At 37.7% G+C, this 26,425-nt stretch overlaps 1 protein-coding gene across 1 annotated transcript in view; it reads right to left on the bottom strand.

Moving 5' to 3' along the window:
- The window catches only part of LOC148652324 (acyl-CoA-binding domain-containing protein 6-like), a 69,614-nt gene that overhangs the window by 14,706 nt on the left and 28,483 nt on the right, over positions 1-26,425 (bottom strand). The window contains exons 6-7 of the mRNA XM_088598957.1: positions 19,426-19,531; positions 12,613-12,702 (exon numbers count right to left, since the gene is read on the bottom strand). Of these exons, the coding sequence (XP_088455083.1) occupies positions 12,613-12,702; positions 19,426-19,531 (196 nt within the window). The remainder of the gene's footprint in view (positions 1-12,612; positions 12,703-19,425; positions 19,532-26,425) is intronic.

The raw sequence follows: 26,425 nt of genomic DNA, 5'->3' as shown, positions 1-26,425 counted from the left end.
AACTTCTGCCTTCTATAGCTCAGAAGCTATACTCTCTGTAAAATCGGTTTACAAAGATGCAAAACAAATGGCAAGTGATTCTGAATTGCTATGGAAATCTCTTTCGTGTTAGGCTTTTCTTATAAGGCCAAAACAGTTACTTCCTCAATTTTATACACATGCAAATGAAGACATATCGAAAACATTTTGGTAGCTCATGTTACTGGGTTGGTTCAACATAAAGAAAATGAATTACAAGGGTGATGAACATTAGGTTACAGTGTATTAAACTGTATAAAACTTTTTTTTAAATAAATCCAAATACATCAATGAAAGAAATCAATTTAAAATGATTTTTGGCCTGTTCTTCTTATTCACACAGCTCAGATTTCCAAACACAGGAAACGCCAAAAGACATACATTTAAATGATCTTTAATAATAGATGTATATTTTGCTCTAGTGCAGATTTAGGGCTGATTACCCCAATCCCACTACCACACTCTTGAGCGCCTCATGTGATCAAATAAGGTCACTCAGCTCCAAACACTTGCAATTGCTTGGTGGATCATGACTTCTCATCCCTTACACTGATTCTACTGTCATAGCATGGAGTATGTTGATAAAATGGACACACTAATTCAGTCTACATAATTTGCTTTTGTGGCTTCTCTGGGCGTGTGTTAAAAGATGTGATTGGGCTAAGAAGATACTGTTCCTGTGGTCAATTCAGGAGTAGAAGAACTTGTTTTTACAGGGTATATAATGAAAATTGGAAACCCTATACTATAAATATTAAAATACACATTGTAAAAGGGAGGAATTAAAAAATGTACTACACTACACACTGACACTTTATTTCATATTGCTAAATTCGATTTTCTCTATCACACCAGTGCTGGCTATTAAAATAATTACCTTTATTTTGCAGTGTGAGAAGCAGATCGTAGAAAATGGAGAGATCTGTATAATCTTGTATAGACAACCAAAGTACAATATGATTATGTCAGATTACACTGTCTCTTTCAAAATATTCACCCACTTCCACAGCAAACTAGGTAAATGTGCGATTCAAATGAGCACTCATGTTTTGATGAAAAATATCCACATTAAAAGAACATTTGCATCATTTGTATATCAACAAAATGGGGCATCACTGGTAGGGGGTGAATACTTTTGCAGGGCAATGTCTAATGTAGACTATGTTTGTTCTGCCAATTGATCCCTCCCAAGCTGATAAACTACTAAATAAAAACCAGCAGCCTGTTAGCAAAGGATCTGGTGTTTGTTTGACAATAAAAATAAAAAAGACTACACGTCCAAATAGCGTGACAAATGGAAATGTTAATAAAGCCTTCCCCTGTCAGTAAATGAGCACGATTCCAAAGCATTTACAGGAAAATTAAAGCTTCATGAATCCAGCACTAAGTTTCTTTTAATATTCTACACGTGATTGATTAACCAGGCGGATTGATTTTTACAAGCCAGTGGTGGTCCTGTTCGTTTCACAACCAATAGGCAGAGGCACAGATCTGCTCCCTGTCTTTATCAAAGCTTACAGCCTGAGCTGAGTGGCTGCTCCTCCAGCCTACACCATTCCTGGCATCTTTTCCAATGCAGGTCCCGCTGGGGAACCTGTTAGACCGACCCTTCCACCCAGCCTCGGTCTCCCGCGCTGCTCCCTGAAAATATCTTCGAGGCTTCTTTCTCTTTATGCGTCCCAGGGGACGCCTTAGAATCCATTAAGTAATTTCGCAGAGGGCGAAAGTAGCAGAAAATTAACATCAGCAAGCTTAGAGTCTTAAAGATCATGGATTTTAGAGAGACACTGATAAAAAAATAAATAAATAGGCAACATAAAATGAAATAAAACCGAATCAATGAACAGACCTGCACGAGCAGCAGAGGTATAGCCTCATAATTCTGGATATAAATTTTCGGAGCTCATGACTTTAAACGGTCACTTTTTTCTCCTCTCACAGCTCCTGTAAATTACTGGAGATAAATTACCTTTAATTGTTTTTAATGATTTGTCAAGACAGTAAAAATAAGGTTGAGTGCTGATTAACAGTGCTCCGTGAAGAAACACAAAGAGATCAGACCACAGATAGGGGGTGACTGTAGTTGAACGGAGTGTTTTTTTCTAAAACCTTCAAAAACACAGATGGGAATGACAAAACCTACAGTAAGTGCCAGACAGTTGTCTTTTGCAAATGCTTAATGCTAGTAAATAATTTTATTGAAAAAGCTAGAGTCAATATCCCTATTCCATCACAAATTGATTTGTAGGACACTTTTAGGAATGTTTCCTTGCTATTATTTTTAGTGCCTTGTGCTCATTTCACTTGCTGCTATATGGAGCCTGTACCACTACTCGTTATCAAAGGAAAACAACGCGATAATTAAATGGATAGGAGCGTCAACCTTCACACTCTTTGTAGTTTGTCACGAAAAATGGCATGCACACACCAGCGGAGTAAAAACTACTTCACGGTATGTAGATTTTCTCCATTTGTTATCAAATAATAGCATCTTCCCTGCATTTTGCATGGTTGTCTCCTGAAGTACTTCTATGGGGGTGATATTTGTATGCCTCATCCCTCTCTGTACGAGTCCACCCTTGTAAACTGGCCATTACAGATCTAAATATCAGCATCTTGGAATCCCATTCCTTGATGCGCTGCGTCCGCTGCGAAAACACAAAGAGCTGCTTAATCCGTGTTTTATCAGCCTCTTACAACTCACTTCCAGCCGGAGCATAAATAATGGCAATGCAGATTTCCTATCCGACCATAATTAAAACTGATGTAAATAAGCACGCCGATGCTGTAATGGGGGTAAGCAATTAACTCCAGCTGCAGCAGAAGAAACGTTTAGCTCTTCCTTTAAGGGGTAATGGAGGAATTAGACATTGGAAGACATAGAGTAATTAATTATAGGCTGACAATAGAACTATTAAAACAGGAAGAAAGGTGAGGCTCCTTTAATATCTATATTAATGACTGCAATGAAAAACAGGTTTCTGACCTTATGATACCAGGGTGCCACACAGCTTAGATTTATTCCCATTCAATCGGGAACGATGCCATTATTATGCAGCAGGCAGCCAGACTTGCTTTTCTTTTCTACTGGGAAGCACAAGCAGTCGAGTTATGACGAATTTTGCTAGATATTTATTATGACTGAGCCATTTGTTATGGCTTGTTGCGCAGAGAAGAAAGTGTAAGAATATTTCTGCCACAGAATTTCAATCAGGTTTTTTTTTCCCATATCTGTTGTTTAATACAAGGCCAGAAATGTCTTGTAGGCTAGTTCCTTGCTGGGGGGGTGTTACTGAAACCCCCCAGTTTCACGTTAACAGTTCTACAGTAAGTCAAGATGACAGATCACAAAAAAGTGGCAGCCTTGTTTCTGCTACAACAAGCTACCATCTGGGTCTATTATTGAATAAGGGTGAGTCTCTATACTACACAAAAACATTAATAATCTAGATATAGATTTTTCACATCCTGTTCTCAAATGTTCATTGGGAACAAAAAAAAGAGAAGGATTTTTGCCCCCCAGCTGCAGACATGATATGATATCTAGTATCATGTAATGGAGAAAATTACACCTCAGTGTGGTCTGAATACTTTATGATTATATTTATCTTGTGCACCTCTCGGATACATTTGAATGTTTTGGGCAATAGAAAAGCTAAATTCGTTGAAAAAAAGAGATAATGCAATAAATAATCTCTCAGCTATATACTGTTTAAACACTGCAAAAAGATTTAATTTTCTCCAGAAATAGTCAAAGAACAAATACTCAAAGGAAAGAAAAGAAGATCACCAAATTCAAATGAATATTTGGAAAAAATCTGCCCTCTTCCTCATGAAAAGAAAAAACACAATCCCAATATTTGTAGACCTTCAGAAATAAACAAAAAATAACTGAGCCTTCACATATTATTAATATGAGCTTTCCTGGCATTGACTTCACATTTGTGGTGTAACTAAGCTGAAAAATAAACACCCAATTAAATTTTGAGACATATTTATTGAAATAGTAATATATAGATGTGAAATTGCTAACACATTATGTTCAATGCATAGTATCATAAGACTCCTGTCTAATCTGGTAATTGTTAGGTGCGTTTTTAATCACATAATTGCAAATTTTTTAATATTCAAAAGTCTCAAAGGCATTGACAACACATGAAACCCCTTAAGAATCAACAGTGAGACACAAACCTGAGAACAAAGGAGGAAACTACATGGAGGTGCATTTAAAACTGAGAACAGGAGGTACTTCTTCACTCAGAGGGCAGAGGGAGCACAGAACAAGCTACCAAGCCATGTTAAGGCCAGCACCTAACTTCTTTCAAGAAATGGCTGGATGAGATCCTTAGACTCATAACTAAGCTACTACCTACCAGATGGGCTAGATGTATGAATGGCCACCTCTTGTTTGTAACCTTTATGATATTCTTAATTAACTTCAGTCCTAGACCAAAAGCTGGGTTTCAAAACATAATTTAAGTATATGGATTTAATGAATCTATGGGAGTATCTGACACAGTGTTGCTATGATTCACCTGGATATCACTATGGCAAAGGTAATAACTTATTTATGCCTTAATCACTGTAATTTATGAAGTGGAATTCAGACAGATATATACATTATCAACTATTTATTAAGCAAAGTGAAGGCTCACAGTGCAGAATTCTATATAAAACTAGTAGAAACAGGGATTTCTGAAATATTCAGAATACAGTTCAAAATGATCTATAGTGATAGCTTTAAGCTGGTCTCTGCAGTGGCATCATTCCTAATACAATGGATGTTGTACGCCACACTTGAGTTTTGTATTTTTTTGTATGAAATTAAAGGTAGTCTTGAGAAGCCAGAAAGGAACAAAAGCAAACATGAATGGGATAAAGAACTCAGAATATTGTTTTATCAATTAGTAAAAATCATGAAAAAAGAAATTTGATCACTCTTCAAATCTACACTTCACATCAAAGTAGTATTAAAGACAATGCCAATACGACACACAGAGAAATGGGCACGTTTTTGTCTCGGCATTTGGAAAGTAGTACCTAGTAGTTAAACTTGTATCATCTAAGACTGAACATTCATAATTTCAAGGTCATGACACAACCATTTTGGTATTCTTTGGTGGTGGAAGAGAACAAGTTCCATGAGTATATCACTGCCTTGAGCTATAAACTATACGCCTTTTTGTACACTTTCTGCTTAACTGTTCAGCTCCTATAGCTGTTCATCAACTAATGTTACCAGTCAATGAGTGACAAACCACAGTCATATGCAGAGGACTGGGAGTGGGTAACTGCTTGGATTAGGTGCCTCAAATCCCCACTCATAAATTATTTAGAAAGTGTTATACACTAACAAAACATTAATAAGGTTTTAATTCTTTAAAGGGCTTATTATGATGAGAAGTGATCCCTAGTAATTCATTGCATGTTTATTAACGAAAGGCCTGATGGTCACATATAAGTACTTTAATAATGAATGCCTCGGTGCTAATAGCTAATAGTCGTGCATTTTTAAAGTGAAAGCGTAGCCCCTAAACTAAAGTGTTCAAACTGGAACTGGCTTAGCTTAGTCCTCGTCAAAGGTAACCTGCTGTGCTCCTTTGCAGAAAAATCCACGTTCTAAAACAAACCTTCACACAGATGCTCTCAGGCACGTTTACCCGCTCGGACCCAAATCCGGGTCTCCTCAATCCCTCACTCTCATCTGCTGCATAATCCGTCACAATGAACTGCCTGCAGCCCTGGCCAGATATTTATTACTATTGATCTACCTGGCCCAAGCCAAAGACTTTTGTTCTCCCGGCTCGGGACTTTGACCTCAATTAAGTTATGAATTTCAATCCGATAGACTGCAAGCGCTTACCCGCGGCCGTTCGCCGCGACTGGATTAATTAGAATTAGCGGCGCTGGGAGTCACCCCCAGAGCGGCTCATGGATCATGTTGTTTTAATAATAAATAAAGAGCCGGCGGCTGGGGACAAGGAGAGGTTCTGGGAAGATTATTCATCCTCGACCAGAATTTACAACCTGCCAATATCAATTGCAGCTGCCGGACATCTCTTCTTTTAGCCACCCATCACTGCTAGGGTGTCTCTCTTGTTGTCTCTTCCTCCCTGCTTTCTCTCTTGCTGGTGTAAGCATGAAGCAGCAAGAGGAAACGGGCTGATCGCAGTCCTCCCCAGCAAGCCTGCTGCTTCAGTTTAAGGTGCATTTCTTCTGGACGAATCTGCAGTTTGGATATCACTCCACTTGCAGTCTGATAAATGGCTATAGATGTGCCTAACATTAAAACTGAGCACAGTTTTTTAAAACCAGCTCCTCAAAGACTTTAAAATGGCTACTTGAAAAATTGTTTTATATGTTGTAGCGATGCTTTATAGTGAATTGAGCATTTATGTTTGCAGTCTGTATATGACACAGTGAAAGAGGTGGACATTTAGCAGTGGAATGCAACTCCACATCATTAACAGAACTCCTCATATTTTCCAGATTGTATATAAGTCTAAAAATCGAATAACAAGAAGGTATATATATATATCACCATTTTTTTAAAGCCACATTCAAAACTCACTCAGGACTTTACCTGTTTAAAGTAGTGTAAGACAATCTGCAGCCTTTGTGAGGCCTAACGTCACAGTTCCACAGTTGTAAATCAAGTACAGTACGTAATTTGGGATTTTTCAATCTGCAAACCCCATATGACAGGCAAGAGGACACAGAAAAATAAACATCTTATGCGCAAAAGCACATAGGAAAAGAGTAACAGAACCACAGGCTGACAACAGCCTTTGACTGCAGGTCATAGAGTTTTCACAGTACCAGTCTGAGGGTTTTGGTGCCAGCACGCATGTCACTCTGCAACTTACAATTGGCAACCCACTGAAGCCAAGCAGGTGTGAGCCTGGTCAGTACCTGGATGGGAGACCTCCTGGAAAAAACTAAGGTTGCTGCTGGAAGAGGTGTTAGTGAGGCCAGCAGGGGGCGCTCACCCTGCGGTCCATGTGGGTCCTAATGCCCCAGTATAGTAACGGGGACACTATACTGTAAACAAGCGCCGTCTTTCAGATGAAACGTAAAACCAAGGTCCTGACTCTCTGTGGTCATTAAAAATCCCAGGGTGTTTCTCGAAAAGAGTAGGGGTGTAACCCCGGCGTCCTGGCCAAATTTCCCATTCCTCCTAATAATCCCCCTCTATGAATTGGCTACATTACTTTGTTCTCCCCCCCATCTGACGGCAGGCGGAGCGACACGCTGGTTGGAGTATTCTCGGTCGCATTTAATGGCAATGTCAGCTCAAAGATTTGGTTCAAACCACCAAATGGAGACAAGCGGACCCTGCTAATGCAGGATTAACGCTAGGATGAGAGAGAGAGTCTGAGGCTTTTGGTAGAGGGTTTAAACTAATTTCTAACATAATAATGGTATTAACAATGTCAGTGTAGAAAATAATGCTTTGAAGGTAGAAGGTAAAGTCCTGTTCTGTAAGGGAAGATAAACCCTTTCACAGAAAAGCTGGTGAACTTTAGTTTACCAGAAAAAGAGACTCACTGAATGTTACCAAGAACATTACTACATCTCCCACACTTAATACTGAAAACTAGCTATACTGAGCTGCTAGCATTAGCTTTTTTACCCACATACTAACCACCATAATAAGCTATTTGTCAGTGTAAGGCAGATTAGAGACATCAGTACACTCAGCGGGCATGAGAAAATGAGGCTGTCATCTGTTGCAGTATCATACTGTTTGCTTAATGACAACCAATCTCCACCTAGCCAAAAGTCAGTGTTGAAAAACGGACTTGAAAGTAGTGATTAATTACATTTGTAACTACGTATAGAACATAAGATAAAGTGCAGTAAGAAAGTAAGATAAGACAAAGAATTGCTTCACCTATAATTTTTCTGTACTCTTACAAAAGCAGTAAGCGTTCAGAGGTATAAGTCCTGCAGTGTCCATGAAGCAATAACATACCTTACCCTTGCCCCTGTCCATTGTTTCTTTTTGTTTTAAACCATGTTTTGTCCACTGTGAAAATGTTAAAAGCGTGACTAGACATGCAAATACACGCAAAGGCTGTAAGCTGGGTGGTAAAGGAAATAATCAGTGAATTGAATCTGAAAAATCTCTACTACGATCATTTTTTGCAATCAAGAAATTAAAAATAAATCACTTCCACCTTTACTCAACACCATGTGGCTGGGTCAGTGCAGATTATTTCAATATCCAATACCCACAATGCATAATGACCTTGGTGTATCCACACAAGGGCACAAGGTATTGTCTGCTCATGAGTAAGCCCAGTTGACTCCATGGTATTGTCTCATGGAGCTTTGTGCTGTTGTTTATCTCAAACAAAAGGGATACATACACTTCACTATTCAGTGAGACATTCAATGTTTAAGTCATGCTTCTGGAAGTCCTTTTATTTACTATATTTAAAGCTTTTGGTTTTGGAACTGTGCTTAATGTTACTGTTTTGATACCATTACGCTCACATCTGTATTACTACATTATTATTATTATTTCGATTCTGGCACTACTCTCTAAACTATATGTGTATTTATACATACACAATCTATGTATGTATGCAGGATTTCAGAGTTTTGATGGGTATTCTAATCTTCTATATCAAACAATTATTCATTTTTAATCCAACAGTACAAAGAGAATACATATATATTATATAATATATCTTCAGCTTATATTGTAAAAACAATAGGATAGTCCTGATGGAATACAACTAACCACTTGATCATATAAGAGCACAAAATAAAATATTTTGAATGCATTTGGAAACACAACCCTGATTTAGAATTTAGACAAGGTAATGCTAATTAAAATTACAAATTTTGGTCCACAACATCAAATCGTTGTTTGTAAATGAGGTTTCTGATAAAATCAGAACTCATGTGTGTTATCATTCACATGGTACATTCAAGTAATCCAAAGTAATAGATTTTATATCAGGCAACAATATCATGTGAACAACCATGGAAACATTGTGGCACAAACTGTAAAAAGGCATTAAGGATATCCTTCATTCACTATGTAAAATACCTACTAATTTACAAAAGATGAAATCATGCAGGATCATTGATGGTTTGGCAGAATACACGCTAGATGGGACACCTTTCCATCGCAGGACACACATAGACACCAACGTGTACACACTCAGAGCGGGGCCAATTTTCCCAGAAGTCAATTAACCTACCAGCACATCTTTGGACTCTGGGAGGAAACCCATAGGAAACCCAAGCAGATACGAGACAATACAAACAACACACAGATAGCACCCGCGGAAATGAACCCAAGGCCCCAGCACTGTGAGGCACCCACACTAACCACTGTACCACCATGCCTCCCAAGTATTCAACATCCTCAAAGTCAACCCAGAGGCTTTCTGAAGCGAACAGGGAAAAATGAAACAGAGGGCACAAGTGGAAACTACTCCTTTATATAAAGGGTTGTGGAAATATATAAATAAGTGAAAAAGTCAGTGTTCTGTTGCAAATCCCTTGCTTGTGATAAGTGCATCAAGCCTCTGTCCCACTGACAACACCAGACTCTTTGTTTCTTCACTTGAGATGCTTTGCCAGACTTAACTGCAGCCTCTTTAAGTTGTTGCTTGCTGGTTGGAATTTTTGCCTTCAGTCTTTTGAACAAATGAAATGCATGCTCGGATCCAAATCTATTGATTGACTTGGCCAGTTTAAAATGTTCCACTTTTTCTGTCTGGTGAACTCCTGTGTTAAGCGTGCAGTATGTTTCGGATCAGTATCAAGCTGCATAATGAACTGCCGCCCAATACGTCTGGTGCCATTTTTTCTTATATTTGCAGACAAAATCTGTTTGTTTATCTCTGAAGCCATCCTTCTGCTGGCATCTTCAGTTACGTCATCAATAAAGACCATTGAGCCTGTTCCAGAAGCCATGCTGCCCCCTCCACCATGCTTCACTGAGGAAGTGGTATGCTTATGGTCATTGGCTGTACCTGTTTTTCTCCACACTTTAGCCTTTCCATAACTTTGATCATCTGTCATAAAACCTTGTTCCAGAACTCCTGTGGCTCATCTCCAATCAATCTCTTCTGTTCTTGCTGGCGATGAGGGGCTTACACCTTGCAGTACAGCCTCTGAATTTTTCTGGATGAAATATTCTGCAGATTGTGGTACTAGAGATTTGTACCCCCACACTATTTTTTTCTGTCATTTGTCTTTATTGGCTACCCGGTTCTAAGCCTATTCTTGACTCTTCCAGTTGTTTCCTTTTTGTTAGGATTTTTTTGTCAAATTGTTGATTTTGCCAAGATTCCTGGCCTGATTTTCTGTCATAGTAAGTTCTTTGGTCTTCATATTGGTTCTTGCTGACTAATTCAAGTGAAAGACTTCAGAAGCAGTTTCAAAAGACCTCTACCTTCCCTAAACCTTCACAGCTCCTTTATGTGAGCGAAATGTACGCAACGTGTAACACTTGGGCAATAAGAAACACTTGTAAACCCATTTGTCCCAATACTTATGTTCATCTTAAATGTGAGGGGTTGAATAAAAAAAGTGCTGCTGTTGTGTAACAGTACAACATTTATACATAAAAATACACATAGTTAAAAATTGATTTTCTCTGCTTTTGTCTCATACTCATCTTGTGATTTGAAATCCAAATCTCCTGAGTATACAGCTATTATGAATGAATTTGAACTCTTGTCCAAGTACTTTGGGACAGCACTGTATATAGTCTATATCACATCATAATAATAATTCTAACTTGGCTTGAAAGTGTTTCATAACCATAATTTAACTTAGGATATTTCTTACTTTTTACTTAGTATATGTAATCAATTGTATATAATGAACTGTAAAAGACACTGAGAAATTCCTTTATCTGCCTAATGAAGAAAATAATTAGACTAATTGTTTCATTGACTGCTTAGATTGGATAAAGAACAGAAAACCCTAGCCTCCCCAAAAATTGATTTTTTACTCCTGGTTAATACTGTGCAAGCTGTTGAATACACAACATCCCCGGACAGCATGACATAAAATATTCCATAAAATCACCAGCCATTTATAATGAATGACCAATCATCCTCGATCACAACCTATTTAAAGAGTGCCTAAGGTGTAAGAACTATTCCTCCAATAATCCTATTCCAACAAGTTTTTAAAAATGACCTGGCTAAGGTTTGAACCCTGAAAGGTGAGTTAACAACAATTTGAGACTTGTTATTTTAAAATATAATGTAGTTGACTCCTGTACTCTGCATGGTCAGTTATGGATGACCAACCTATAAAAGAGAGCCAGTTACATAATCATCTTGAGGAGAAGGATGCATATTAAACTACACCATGCTCTCTTTATTTCTCCACTATAAAGGAGAGGGTTAAATGGATCAGGACTATTTTGTTTTTTAATCAGAGCAGAATCTCAGTGACATTTCATACATAAAAAACTGGAATATCATTATATTAAACAGTAGTGGGGATTACAATATTAATATTGCTTCCTTTATGAGAGACGGTAATAATACTCTGACTAGAAATCCTGCAAAAGGAAGAGGTTAAAACTGAATGGAAAGTGATTTATAAATGTTGTGATTATGTAGATTGTATAACACAAGCAATTCAGCCTGATTACTTAAAACTGATCCATCTTACCTTTGAGCAGTAACCTGCACTCAACTCATTAATTTCTCAATGTATTGCTCAGCTTAAAACAAAGCCAGAGCACACTCTCAGATGGATGTGAGAATTAAATTCAGCTAAGGTTAAAAATCTACCTACTTAAATTTTTTTAAAGAATTTTAAAAAATCCTAAAACTGCATACATTCTTTTTTAAATGTATTATTCAGAAACAAGGAGAGAGAAGCTCTCAGTAAAGCTTGGATACAGACAAGTACACAAAGTGAGAGGGTCCTGACTTACAGTACACCTCTCCAATACAATTGAACATTTTTCAAAAACACTGGTGATTTACATCACTTATAACGTCAACAACTTCACAAAGTTATCATGAAAATTAGTTTTTTTGTAGCAGGTGCACTGACATAATTAAACAGACATGACATAGTAGTATTCCACAATTGCTGTTCATTAAGGAGGTCTGCACAAAAATATGATTCATCACTAAAGAAGAGTTGAGTCCACTACTGGAAAAATTCCAACATACTTGTGACATGAATGTGCTATCTCGATAAATGGGGTATATGGACTCTCACTTGATATTGACCAAATTTGACATTCAACAGGTTGAATCACCTCATCATCTGTGAGCGCTCAACCCTTTCATCTACTGAGGTGATTTAGTGCTTAAACAACAAAGTCACTCCAGTGTATCACAGTCAGTCATGAATGATCAAGTAATCAAACTGATGAAAAAAACAATCTTGAGTATACATACTCAGTATACATATATTTTTGGTTATTCAAAACCCTTTAAATAAAAAATATCCTGTTTTAATAAAAAACAAATTTCAGACCCAAACACACCATCTGTAACTAGAAATGTCTCACAGCCCACTGAAATCAAACAGAAGGCACCCTTCATGTTCACCTGATGTTTAAACTTGAGCAAGTCTGAAGTGTCTGAGACTCACCTGGCTGTTGATGTCAGCATTGTTCTGCAGAAGCACAGATACCAGCTCCTTGTGGCCACGGTCACATGCCCAGTGCAACAGTGCTCGACCCTGAAAGAGAAAAACACTTGCAAAAGGGTTTTTTTTTTTTTTATGGAGCACCCTATGGTGTCAATAAACACACTACTGTAGTTACCACTTCTGTCATTGAGCTGTACATATTCCAAACAAACTGAGGGCACTCCAACTCCATTATACACGCAACAGACAAACTGCTGGGAAACCCAGAATCAGCCAGCCTCTGCAAACCACAGGAACAGCTTCAACAGGATGAGGAAAAATATGTGCAGTGAAATCGCACCTAACTATTCTAGCAGGACCATGTTCAGGTGAGACTATGATGGGAGCAATTGTGTGTAGGACTGGGAGTGCAACATGACATCAGAATGCCACTTTAATTTTACTTTAATTCATAACATTCTTTAATTTCAACTTTAGCATCTTCCAGTCCCAGGGAAAATCCTCTTTTTCAAAACCCAAATTCCCAGAAAGAATTACATTTTCGGACCCTAGCAAGTCAGGCAAGGCTCTATGTTTATGTCGTTTCATGAAGGGGACATATTCAACTATTAAAACAACCACATCATAAATCTCCTGGAGATGTTTTACACACCATTTCCTTTCATAACATGCAACTATCCAGAAAAGAGCACTATGAGAGAAAGAAATATGAGAAAATCGTGAAGCATGGCGCTTTATGTAATGATGTATAAACTGGGGTGGACAAAACGTTCCACCTATCTTTCACTGTTGGCAAATACTGGTTGAAACAGATGCTCACTATAACTCAGGAAATTAAAAATGCAACCCAAAAAGCCCTGTTAAACAGGAAAGACCATACCATTAAGAATATGTATTGTTTCAGCTGTCCAGTCCATTTAAAGACGGGAAATCAGTACACAATTGGCATAAGACTAAAAATACATAGAATACTCCGAGAGGCACAAGGAAGATTACTGCAGGTGAACAAAAAATACAAGACACCCCTTTCCAAATGGTTCTGAATGCTTGCAACAAAACACTTGTGTTTAAAAGCTGCTGCTGATAATGATTTATTTGTATATCCGAAGCAATATAACGTGTACATATTTAACCCACCACATAGATTCAGACAGATCTGAACAACAGGACGTGAAATAAGCAATAGAAAAGCAGGAGAGTAAAAGTCACATGTAATGACGCGTTAACCCACTGTTCAGCTTGCATGAAGGTCTGTAACTCCGAAGCATTCCCAATAAGCAGTATAAAATACATAAATATGCAGATGCAGTCAGAAAGATGAATAGACAGGGCAACAGATTCATTTATTCAACTTTGTTAGTCGTAGCATCGCAAAGTTAACTTCACAATAGATTTCTGCTTAAGCAAAATAAATTATGCACATTAATTTATAACTCAGAGCCTTAGGATCCTGACTATTTAATGATGTGATGACAGGATGAGCTGTCCTCTGTTGCAAGGGGCCAAAGCGCCCCGATACAAATTGCAGAGGCCTTAATCCCACTATGATCGATGGGGCACTGCTAACAAAACGAGGTGCACCATCCCCCGACTTAAACACAGAGATCTGAAATAAGCCTACATGTCATTCTTCAATGCAACCAATTAAATAAAACCAACTCTTGAGTCATTTTCTATTGCCTAATCATATTGATCAAGTGGCTTGAAGTCTAAATTGATGTGTATTAGAGGCCAATGGCATGGGTTTAGCAGAGCTCTGGGGTCTGTTTGAGTACTTGTTGCCACAGACTCTTGTCTTCTCCATCTTCTCTCTGGTTTTCCAGTTCTTGGGTAATTTAGAACTGACGATAATAATAATAACAATAATAATACATTATACTTAGCTGATAGTTCTATCCAATTAGAAACAACTGAACTATGAATCAGGAACTACTGCACCAGTCAGTTCTAACAGGGCCTTAGTTTATTATCTACTGCAAAGGGCACAAAATAGACATATTAATGTATCTGGTCAAGGTAACACAAAGTGTTTGAAGAAGAAGTGAGCAGCACATCCTTTCCTTCATGCTGCTCCAAAAAATATTACCCACTTTCTTTAGAGCATACTGTCAAAATATGAACAGTTACAAAAAAGGGGCAGGTTTCTTGGACCATCTCATTGGACTAGAAGGGTCATCAAGGTTTTTCTTGCGTTCTCACAGCACAGTTTGGCAGACTGTTCCACGTACACACAACGGATCAGTTAAAGCTGTGCCACCTCAGTCTTGAGTCTGCTGTCACTTCTATTCATGTTTTCTGCACCCTGCCTGTGTTGAGATTGGAGCGCCATGTTAATTTGATTAAGACAAACTTATCAGCAACAGAAATCTGTTTAATAAAACCATTATTTGAATACATTCCAGTTAGCAATGACATTCAAAAGAGGTTTATAACACTTAATGCTTAAATGTATTACTAACATTTAATAATAATAATATACTTATATTTTAATGTATTTTTCTTACTTATTATATATTCCTACTACATTTTTTCTTATTTTGACTGCTTTTTATTTCTTATAAATCACTTGGACTGTTACTCGAACTCTGTAAGTAACTGACTGTTTTATGCATTTAAATTAGTTCAGCAGTGTAAGGTTGTCCTGCCTATTTCCATTTATTTTATTTCTATCATGTGTTCCTATTAAATTGTTTGAGCGGTCATCACCTACTGTGTACGTGTCAGTTAATATAATAAACATGAGCATACAGTTTATAAACAGGAGAGTAATATCTTGTAGGCAACCATTCACCAAATGTTATTACCTTATTATAATTTTCAACAGTCTATTGTCTAAGTCATCCAAAACCACCCTTAACTATTTTACTTTCCTTTTATTGTGTGACAGCCCAAGCAAATTTGACTGTTTGTTTTGGTAAATATACAATGATAAGCAACTCAGCACAATAAACACCAACAGCCTGCATCTTTGCTCACAGTAACACACAGGGAATCAGTAGCAGTCCCAAGGGTTTGAACAAGGATCCTGTACAAGAAGACTTGCCCTTATTGAAAACAGTGTACTATATATAAAATCTGAATTGGAAAAACATGAATGAATTGACATGGGATGTAAAGAGCATCACCTAAGAGGTAATTCATGCTTAAGATGAAGATATCTATAAAAAAACAAAAAAAAAACTAATGTACATACGATCAACCTAAACTAAACCTAAAATTGCTTCTAGGCAGAAAGCAGTAGCATCTCTTGTTCTAAGAAAGCCTGATCCCTGGAAATGTGTCCAACTTATCCTGTCCCCGTACAAGCCTGGCTGAAATGGGATGGCCTCAACTCTAAAAGCTCTTCTTGGTGAAAGTGTTGCAAGGGATTAGCTGTTTAAAGGACCTGTGACAGCCTGTTGGTTTTGTTGTGTGACAAGAGGCCTTTGGTAAAAATGAGAAGCATCCTTATAAATCCAGGTACTTAAAAAAAACTGTCAAGGAAATTGCCTTTAATTGAAAGAAGCACTTTGTAAAAAATAACTTGTGGGTTGCATTTTTACAAATTAGGTATAATCCTCCATTGTTAATTGTTAAAGTGAAGGTAAGAGTTGCTCTTTCCTAAGACTGAGTCACCATTTCTGGCATGTGAACACCTGTGCACTACATCACAAGCAGTCATTGAGAGAGCACTCGTGTGAAGATGGCAAATCACTTTTAAGCACTAAAGAGTGGGTATTCAAGTTAACAATAATATTCATTATATTAACCAAAAAAGTGGAAATTAGAAAGGGACAGTGTAAAGACAAATGGAAAAAAGAGGAATAAGAAGAAAAAGGATCAGCAGGAAAAGATGAAAGAAGGGTTATGCGACAATCATGGCAATTTATAATCTTGAAAATACCCACTGTAGCTGATCACATCCAAATGTCTGACTCTGAGAACGGAAATTAATTTCTGATGGAGCTGTAACTATGAGATTTTCAGTTTATTAATCTACTGCAATAATGACAGAAAAGGTTGCTAGGTCCTTCAAATAAGCCATGTTCCCTGAAAGCAGATCACCTTGGAAAAACATCACTGTACAGAAAAGTAAAGCCAGGAGAGCACTAAAAGCCTTTGGCTCTCTCTTAACATCAGACAGGAAGAATGGAAAAACGGACAAGCAAAAAGAATCTCAGTCGACAAAAAGCCTGGGGCATGTTTGTGCACAACAGTAAAATTAAAAAATGTTAAGCATTTATTAAAAATGAGAGGCAATTGGCTGCCAATCTTCATTCAATTATTACAATTGGAAGATTAATTGCATCAATTAAACTGCTAAATAACTGATGCGAGTTTCATGGACAATTTTTGCAACACGAGATAATACTCAAGTACGCAGTTTCTTCACATGACACCAGTACACAGGGCATGCAAAACATCATCAAATAAGGAAATCTGTAGGACACTTATTCAAGGATTTTTTTAAAACTCAACCCTGCTTGTTTTGTGACAATCGGGAAAACTGCAAGGAAAATGCTCAAAAGATCTTTTTGCTTTGGCACCTAGAGAATGTCTCAGAGTGGCCTTTGTCCTACCTGATTAGCCCACAGAGCTCTGTCAGAAAAGTCTGTCTTTCACATGTAAACAGACTACGAGAGGCATTGAGACTAAAGAGACTGCTTCTAAAGAACATTTAGATGTTTGTGTTGGCTTTACTGCCTCTAGATAGTAACAGGGAAGCAATAAAAAGAAATTTAAAATTAAATATTAGCGTTGGAAATTACACAGAAATACTGTGACTCCCAATGTATGTAATTCACCCACTAATGATGGTCGTCCTGCTCCAGAATGTGGCAATGAAGAACCACTTTAAGAAAAATTGGCTATATATTAAATTTTCACTAATATGAAGTCTAATATACCATCAGTTCCACCTTTATTGTCTAACAGTATTTGTTGCAAGTCCCTCAGTTTGTATTTAAATTAAACATGTCCTGTATACAAACATTTCTCTCTAGCCCCTCATAATTTCAGACCTCAGCTGCTGGGATCAATTTTAATAGCCCTATTCCTTTTTGATGGAAGTTCATTACTGCCCTCTACTGGATCCATTTATTAAATGCGGTGTCTTGATCGAACTGCCTCACGCCCTTTGCAAAATGGCCATCTATCCCTACTGCTGTTAGAATACTGGGTACACGTTATTAATGATCACAGCATAGCACAAGAAAAGCACTCAGCTTAGGCTGACAAAGTGTTACTGAAGATGCCTGAGAAACATTTTTTAAATAATCCATTTTCATTTTGATTCAGTAAATTTGTGCATTTTTGCTTAAAGCCTTAGCACCACAAAGTATTTGCCCTTCCTGCTTAAACAACAAAATAAGTCATACGCAGTTCAATAAAAGTAAAATCATCTTAGATAAAATGGACAGAACTACTGTATGTGTATAGTATTTTAACTACATAGCAAAAACTGAAATATTTGGTCAAACTGTTTCCAAACTCCAGGTTCGTACCCAATGTGTTCCCATTACACTTCTATTACAACAGATAAATGTGTTGTTGGCATCTGCAGTGTTAAACAACTCTCAGTTTTTGATGCATTCAGCTATGAGAGCTTTCACAATGGTGGTTTCATCCATACCCACCCATTATATGCTTCACTTGATGTCTAGCCAGGTGATTCATTGCAGTATCCATTACTTTCTTTTAACCCGTTTAATAATCTGGGTCTTGAGTTACATTCTGAAGTGATCATTTTGCCCCCTGGTATTTCAGTACTTTGCTACATTTAAGCTTCCTTCAGTCTCACAATGAATTAATTACAGGCCCACATGTTGCTAATGCACCTGATTACCATGTTTGGCAGCGAAGGAAAATTGTTTTTCAGTAAAATCAACTCTGCCTTTTCATTATTACTACTAATTTATTTAATTGTTTTCCTTTAAATCTACAGACTGAAATACCTTTCAAGAGCAGATACAACAGCAGTGTCTCACCTGGGATTTGAACCCACAATCCCTCATTTCTGAGTGCCCTAAAATGACTCCACACTGCTCAGCTCTTTGTAACCGTTGGTCTCTGCTTCAGAAACACTCAAATTTAGCTCATCTTTAGGACGGAAAAGAAATTTATGAGATTTGTCAGTGTACTGTTCATTCTCAGTACTAATAAGAGGTTTACACCTAGCTGGGTCTGGAAGGCAATTATATTTGTTGAAACATTATATTTGTCTACTGCTATAATGATCTTTTCTTTTAGAAAAGATTTAATTACACTACATGCCTGATTTTCCATGAACAGTACATACCAAGTAGTTTTACTTTTGACTGTAAATGTAAATATTTGAATAGAACAAGCACTGCCTGTGGAAACATGCGTTAGTCATTTTGGCCTCCAAATGAAATATTATTTTATTATTTTGGGGTTTTTTTTCAGAGGCACTACAGCACATACATAATCTATAACTTATACAAATGGGAAAAAATAAAAACAATTAACATCAGAAAGCATAAGACAGTAACACTGTGCCGTAAACATACTACAGCACGCATCAGCGCTCTCAAGAGGGATAATGAGTTCATTGCAGTGGCAAATCCAACACATTTAGCTTGACGGTGCAGTCGAAGAGTTACTGAGCTCAAGCCGATTTGCTGAAGGAGCAGATCTTCCCCTCAGTGAGGAGGATCCATATTATTCAGCTGAAGTTAATGCCTTTCTTTGAATTGGACTAGCGTGTTCATTGACACAGCTCATGTTAAGGGTTTTCATGCCTCAATAAACTGCTGACAGCATCCAATTCAACAGCACACCTGCAGGGAGTAATCTTGCCTTTCTTCAACATACCTCCTCATCTTTAAGATTAACATCCACCTTCTTGGAACTGATGGCTTTCGTGACGTGCTCGATGTTATTTTCTCGGCAATAATCAAATATGTTCTTGTCTTCCTCCCTAAAAAAATACAAATCAAATAAATCAATATGACAAGCAAACAGAAGAGGCACTAATCTCAGGAAGGACAAGAGCCAGAGAAGGCAGATTTAAGTCAGACTTAAATGAACTGTACACAAAAGATTAATTAGAAAGGAAATTTGAAACGATGATATATGTTGAGAGAGATCTCAATTTCCAGTGTTTACTAGCTGCCTTAAAGATATATTACGCAGAACAAAATTATATTTGTTCTCCATCAGGTGAAAGCATATTTTGAGGCAGCTTAAGAGCTGATCTGTCTGTTATAAGTACTACTTCTCTGAAAACATGTACAAAGGTCTTGGAATATACCCTGTGTCTTGAACTGATACATGGGAAATATTTTAAAAAGCTTTTAAAAAACGGGAATACTCAGATAAATCTTTACTAACCACACAGAATGTTTTAAGACAAGTATAATCACATATCGTAATATTAGCACAGCCTGCTTTTTTTTCTACCAGTGATACATCATAAAGGCTCATTCAAACTAATGAGCAAAACAAATGAATCTGGCGACTGTTAAAGACATCTTAAGAAATCAAACCATTTGTCCACACTGCCAGAAAGAAAACTGAAAATGAAATGAAAGGTCCAAAATAAAAAAAATTGTTCAAGTTCAAAACACGAATACAATAGTTTATTTATATATAGTAAAAGTAAAACATCAATAGTGTATTAGATGTATTTCTGATTAAACTGCATACAATGGTAGCGCTAAATGTACTGCAAGAGGCTGTCACATATCCCAACTGCTGTACCCCTCTACGTGGAATGCACGGAGAATGTACACAGCCCACATTGCTGGGTCTACTGAAAACCGGTTTATAATGCTTTACTGTAATAATTTCTCTGAACTACAATAATGTTTTCTCCTAAATGTAATATAAAGACACAATTTTGACTGCATATCTCTAATGCTGCATAAATAGTAGTTATATGTATTGTTATTACTGTTATTAGGCAGCGGAGCACTTTTAGCAACAGACTTCTCCAGCTATGGTGTTCAAGGGAACGTTTCCGCAGGTCTTTCCTCCCGGCGGCTGTCAGGGTGTATAACGCTGCCCTAGGCTAGGACTGTTAACCCTTCATTTGCTTGTCTATGGACAGCATGGTGCACCATTGTACCCTTTTTTGGACACTCGATCTGTATATACCTATGCACATTTTGCACATATTTTATTGTTTTTACGATGCCTATGAGCATATTTTGCACACACCTATATATTTATTTTGTATTACTGTACGTATTTTAATTTTTCGTCTCTTCCGATGTCTGTTTTTGCTTGTCTTTGGCTGGGCTGCTGTAACACATCAATTTCCCTTAGGGATCAATTGTGCACTTTTGTGTAAGTGTGTAATCTGTACACCAGTTGATTCCCACAGTATGACCAACTTCTTCAGTCAAAATCAAAGAATAATATTATGCAAATGGTGGACAATTTTAGATCTTTAAATTATTGAAAACTCAAGTAAATTGAGTGTTTTTAATGTTTAAAATGTTTTGATGTAATGTAGTACCCCTTAGACATCTGAGGATAAGTATACTAAAGAACTTAAAACCCTATTCTCTAAGTTCCTAATACTCGGAACTTCTGCTATATCTCATGTATCTCAGTTATCTCATGTTCAAAAAGAGCGTTTTCTTCACCGAGGTGAAGACTATTCTGAGGAGTTGGATCAAACCTGCTATTTCTTTACGCAATATTATGCTTCTAGAAAGACCCACGGTTTGGCTGCCCTCAGCCTTTATCACTACATGGGTGACTTAGGACACTGTTACTGATAAAGTAGCTCAAATGATAAGATGTTTCGTGTTCCTAGTCTAAGCATGTTTCTTCATTTTCCTTATCTTTTGATTTTGACTAAAACACTGTAAGGTACTATACATTCCTTCAAGAGGAACTGCATGTTCTCTTCTTCTCTCTATTATTGATTCCGTTTCCTCCTGAAACACAAATAAAATTATTATTTGAAAAAACACTAACATTTGAACTGATGTATGGGCCATACGCCAGACTCAGAGCAGCCTGAAGTAGCAGTGACATGCAGACACCGGACAGCACCATATACTAGTGCCTGTACCCATTGTCCAACAGTGACCACCTTTATTACCCAGAGTGTATTTTTCCCATAGGATTTTTATGCAGTCCAGGACTTCAGAAATAACACAGTCTTGCAAAAGTCCATGGCTGCTCACAGATGAACATTCAGATCCTTAATTTACTTGTGCTTTCATGAGTATCATTCTCAGGCTGATGAACTATAAAATTAAACTGCAGAAAACAGTAAAAAAACATTGGAAAACAGTAGGATATCACAGTTATGTAGCCAAGGGAGTCTTTAACAAAGTTTAAACAGTAAAATAAGTCTCCACATACTGAATTAAGTGAAACAGGATGTTCATTCTGCAATGTGATACACAAACAGAAGAAAATGTTCACCCTTAAAGCTCACAGTCTAGTCATAAAGGTACAGAATAAGCAGATAATAATGAACACAGGAAGGAAACAGATGGAAAGTCTATTAACAGCAGCTGATTTAGGTACAAAAACACACAACCATTCACCTGGAAGTCAAAAACAAGATCTCAGATTACCTGATAGGTAACCAATGTAATTAGACAACAAAGGGCAAACCCATTCCTAAAATTGGAAATTAATGTTTTCACTTCTAATGTGCTTTACAAGCATCTTGGGAAGTCTTATTCAAACAAGGCTTCTGAATAAAAACAGAAGTCCAGCTTGCCACACAAGTAATGGCATTTTAACTTCAAGGAAGCCATTTGGTGTATTTATGCTTTCTTTGGGGAAACAGAAGTAAATTCACACTTGCAAAACACAGGAGTAAGGAGTCTTGAAAAACTAAAAGAAAAAGGTGTATGTCCTTAAAACAATTAATTGTTTTATCATTTTCTGGAGACAAAGCCTCACACTCAACACTGGTTTGTTATGACTGAATAAAAAAGTATCATTAACCTTTTAAAAATATCACCAATATAGTGAACAAAAATATATAAAACACTGGTTAAATTTCCTGTAAATAAGCTACACTTGTGCATTTTTCATAAGCTAAGGGGTTTCCAAATGTGATCCTAGTGAGCTCCAATCCAGTTTGGTTTATAAGATACCCGTTTCTAAAGATTGTGAACACATGCACATGACTGATCAATTAAACAAGTAATCTGCTCAATTAAGAGAACTTTGGTCCTTGATTGCTGAAGTGAAGTACTCAAAAGCTGGTCTAGAACAATTTCTAAATGTCTAAATTTAACACATCACTTGCTTAAGTGATCTTGATCAAATTTTTGGGAAGTCTTCAGTGGTGACCAAGAAATAGTGCTTGACTGCAGCTCACCAAGATCAGGACTGGAGACCCCTGCACTGCTTATTAGTTTAACCAGACTTGCATAATCAAATAATGTAAAACACTGTTTTACAACAAATCCCAGGTAAATTACATAGTAGTGAATGTCACTGTTCTGAACAGTTTTCTCCATCTGATGCTTTAAAGTGTGCAAATCCTTAGACAAAACATCAGTTTCGTCCAACAAGAGCAGATCTTCTGCAAAAGCTAGATAATTCCAGCCACTCTGAATTGAACAAACACAGCAGGTTTCAGACCGGGGTGCTCCTGTACACCCTGCACAGATGTGAGCAGAAGTAACCTTTACTATTCTTAATGATCCGTCCCCAGAGGGCTTGTGATACGAAAGTGATCAAGTGCGTTTGACAAAAGGAAACAGGGAGCACCCTCTTAAGACAGCTGGGGGCTTTGCGTTGCTGGGAAAGACCCACAGCAGGGTGCAGTCCCAGTGGGCCGGGAGTCAGCAGGTGTGATGGAAACACCTGTGGGGGGTGCAGGAAGGCCTGTCTGCTACAGTAACTGTTTATACCTCTGCATCCTCCGGGAGCCCCCCTTTCCACAGGATCTCTAATTATTTTTTCGCTCTAATCACCTTGTCGCATCAGAGGCTCTGGCTGGCAGGAGGGGAGAGGGAAAAGCTCATTTAGAGAAAACCCATTCTCCCCTCTCCCCTGCCGCCTGCCACGGCTTAATTGCTTTGAGCTCCCTATTGTCTGTTCCAGCCCTCGCGTTTGCGCTCTCCAGCAAAAGCGGAGGTGGTGGAGGTTGGCATCTCTGAGGGCAACAGCAGAGGATGAGAGCAGCTCCTGCACCTTCTCCCCTCCCGCCACACTCGCACAGACGCGCGCAGCACGTCTCATCAGTTGTGCGGAACAGCTGTTAGCGTGTTTCAATCCAAACCAATCATTGCCAGAGGTTTGTCTGGACAGCGGTCCCTGCCGTGTACAAAATCAGGGAGATAACCAGGGAGCTCAGTGAAACGGATAATGACTCAAGCAAAAAAAAAAAAGCTTTATTTCTGTGTTTCTTTAATACAGAGAGCAAAATATACAAGTAAAAATACTGAGTTTCCTGCTACTGCAAACTAGTGTATACAGTATATACAAATGCAGTAGACCTACACTAAAACATACTGTACTTATACGTTAATATCCTGAAACACTGCAATAGTAAAATGGTTCACTGCTGTGGAAATACTGCTAGCTAGACTGTCACATTTTTAAGTCCCTAAGGCATTCCATATTCTTTAATAGGTACCAGCAGTGCAAATAAGAAACAAGAAGCAACTGTGATCAACCCCAATATACCAGTAGGAACCACCTGTAAGGTCATTACTGCACAGCTGGGCACCATGGAAGATGTATGGACCTGGTTACAGCCAACAGGTGACTCCGAGATACCATTAAATGTAGCATCCCTACAAAAAACATGAGGCCCTGTAAAGGACTGACTCTTTTGGTTGTGGTAGTGTAATATTAAGTAGAGATTTTATGAGTTTATGAGATTTGGCTGCCCTTGAAAGCCATCTCACAACAATGAATGTTAGGATGAAAATATTTTGAGACTTGTCCACCATCCATTGTTACAACACCAATGTACTGTAACCCCTTTCAACATGATAACGTTCGTCTCCAGAGAGCAAAGGGTCAGCTGAGACTTTCTTCATCAATCAACATCAGGCCCACTTATTTCCTGAGCAATTGAAATGGTAAGTACGCTGGAGAAATTTAATGCAGACTAGGTTAGAGTATTACTGTATACGCAGCTAGCAAAACAGCGGATTCTAAATACAAGATGGGTAAAACTATTTTTAAACAAGCAACCTGTGAATAGGATTTTGATAATTATGTTGATTCCTCATTATTTTCTTCTAAATAATAAGATGAATATGATGTGTACTAAAAACAATTTTTGTGAAGCTCTTAAAATTATAGAGGGCTCTGCCCAGACCTCATTTAGAATATGTTCACAATTCACAGCATAAAGAAGCACACAATATCTTGAAAGATATTGTTAAAATGAATCCATTAGAGTATAGGGATCAGTTTACCTGTAATATTCTTACTTGAAGTATAAAAATGACACAAAGAAATGTGCTAAAAGTTTAACACAAATGTAGACATTTACTGTATACTCATGTTATTTTGTTAATGGCCTGGGGTTAGTCTCAGTAGTGTTAATATCTGATTCAAGACAACACTGGGTAAAAAACAGAGCGTATGAAAGGGAAGATTTAATTTCTTGTATTTTCTTGTCACATATGTACCAAGAAGATGCAGCTATCTGAAATGTAAAACAAACACCTTCAAAATACTGCTGGCAAACATAAGCATATATTTTGGTTCTTTTCTGTGATGATATGGTACAGATTTTCTTGAACCCAGAATCACATGCAGTGACCCCTAGTGTTACCTGCAGCATGGGTTCATTTGTCTCCCAGAACAACTAATCAATGCTGGATGCCATCAATCACACAACTGTGCATGATTTGGGTTTTGCTGCAGAGGCCAACTGGCTGACAGCCTCTGGAGGATTAAAGACATACTGATAAATTACATGACATCAGCTTGCTGCACAGCATGCTGGGAAGGTCACCAGCTACTTTGTCATCTGTTAGTCTGCTTTAACCATTTCTGGTCAAGATTCTCCTGTAAACCAGTGCATCTGGGTGGTGTGTGCTAGTAACAGAAAAAAAGATACCAACCTTGCAAATGTCAAAATCCTAAAAGATTATGTTTACTTAATGTTTTCCTGTTTTTAAAATTAAATCCTCTTATCAATTTGAAGTTCTTATCAGGGTACCAGAAGAATACCTTTTAAAGCTCAGATAAATGTGTAAATATGAAATAACTACTCATGTTTCTTGCACAAGAACCTAAACAAACAATACACAGTGGACAACAATGTCGAATTCACTTCAGTGACAAAGCATGATAAGGACCTACTGCACTGTCATTTTAATGGTTCTGCTATACAATTAGCCTTTGCCTTTTAAGTTAATCATCATGTTTTGTCAATAATCTCCTAGCAGCTCTGTGAAATAGTACTCTCCAACCTTCCGATTTTCTGAATTTGTGCCTATTTTCACCACTGAATTTTATCAGAGCTTCATGTGGGTCCTAGTGATATATAAAGATAAAATAAAGTTTGATGCTTGTTTGATTTATTTCATAAAGTAAACCAAAATCCAATGTCCCTGTGTGAATAATGTAATGCCCACTTAGATTCCAGTAACTGGCTTCACCACATTTAGTGACAAAACCAGTAACCAGACCCTTCCTGCAAGTGGTGACCGGTCTCTGACGTCACTATGTAGTAATTCTGGCTCATTCCTCCATGACGAACTGCTCTAGGTCAGTAACATTTGAGGATTTTCTAGTACGAACTCCTCATTTCCAGTTTTGCCACATTTCTACAGGGTTTAGGTCTGGACTCCAAAACACTGAATTTGGATCTGGAGCACATATATAAATGATAATCTACCTAATTTTCTGTGGTTTTGAAACC

Source organism: Lepisosteus platostomus, chromosome 11 (genome assembly GCF_059453375.1).
Source record: "Lepisosteus platostomus isolate fLepPlt1 chromosome 11, fLepPlt1.hap1, whole genome shotgun sequence".
Lineage (NCBI taxonomy): Eukaryota > Metazoa > Chordata > Actinopteri > Semionotiformes > Lepisosteidae > Lepisosteus > Lepisosteus platostomus.
Note: the sequence above shows the minus strand (reverse complement) of the source record. Positions and strands in the feature narration are given on the sequence as shown.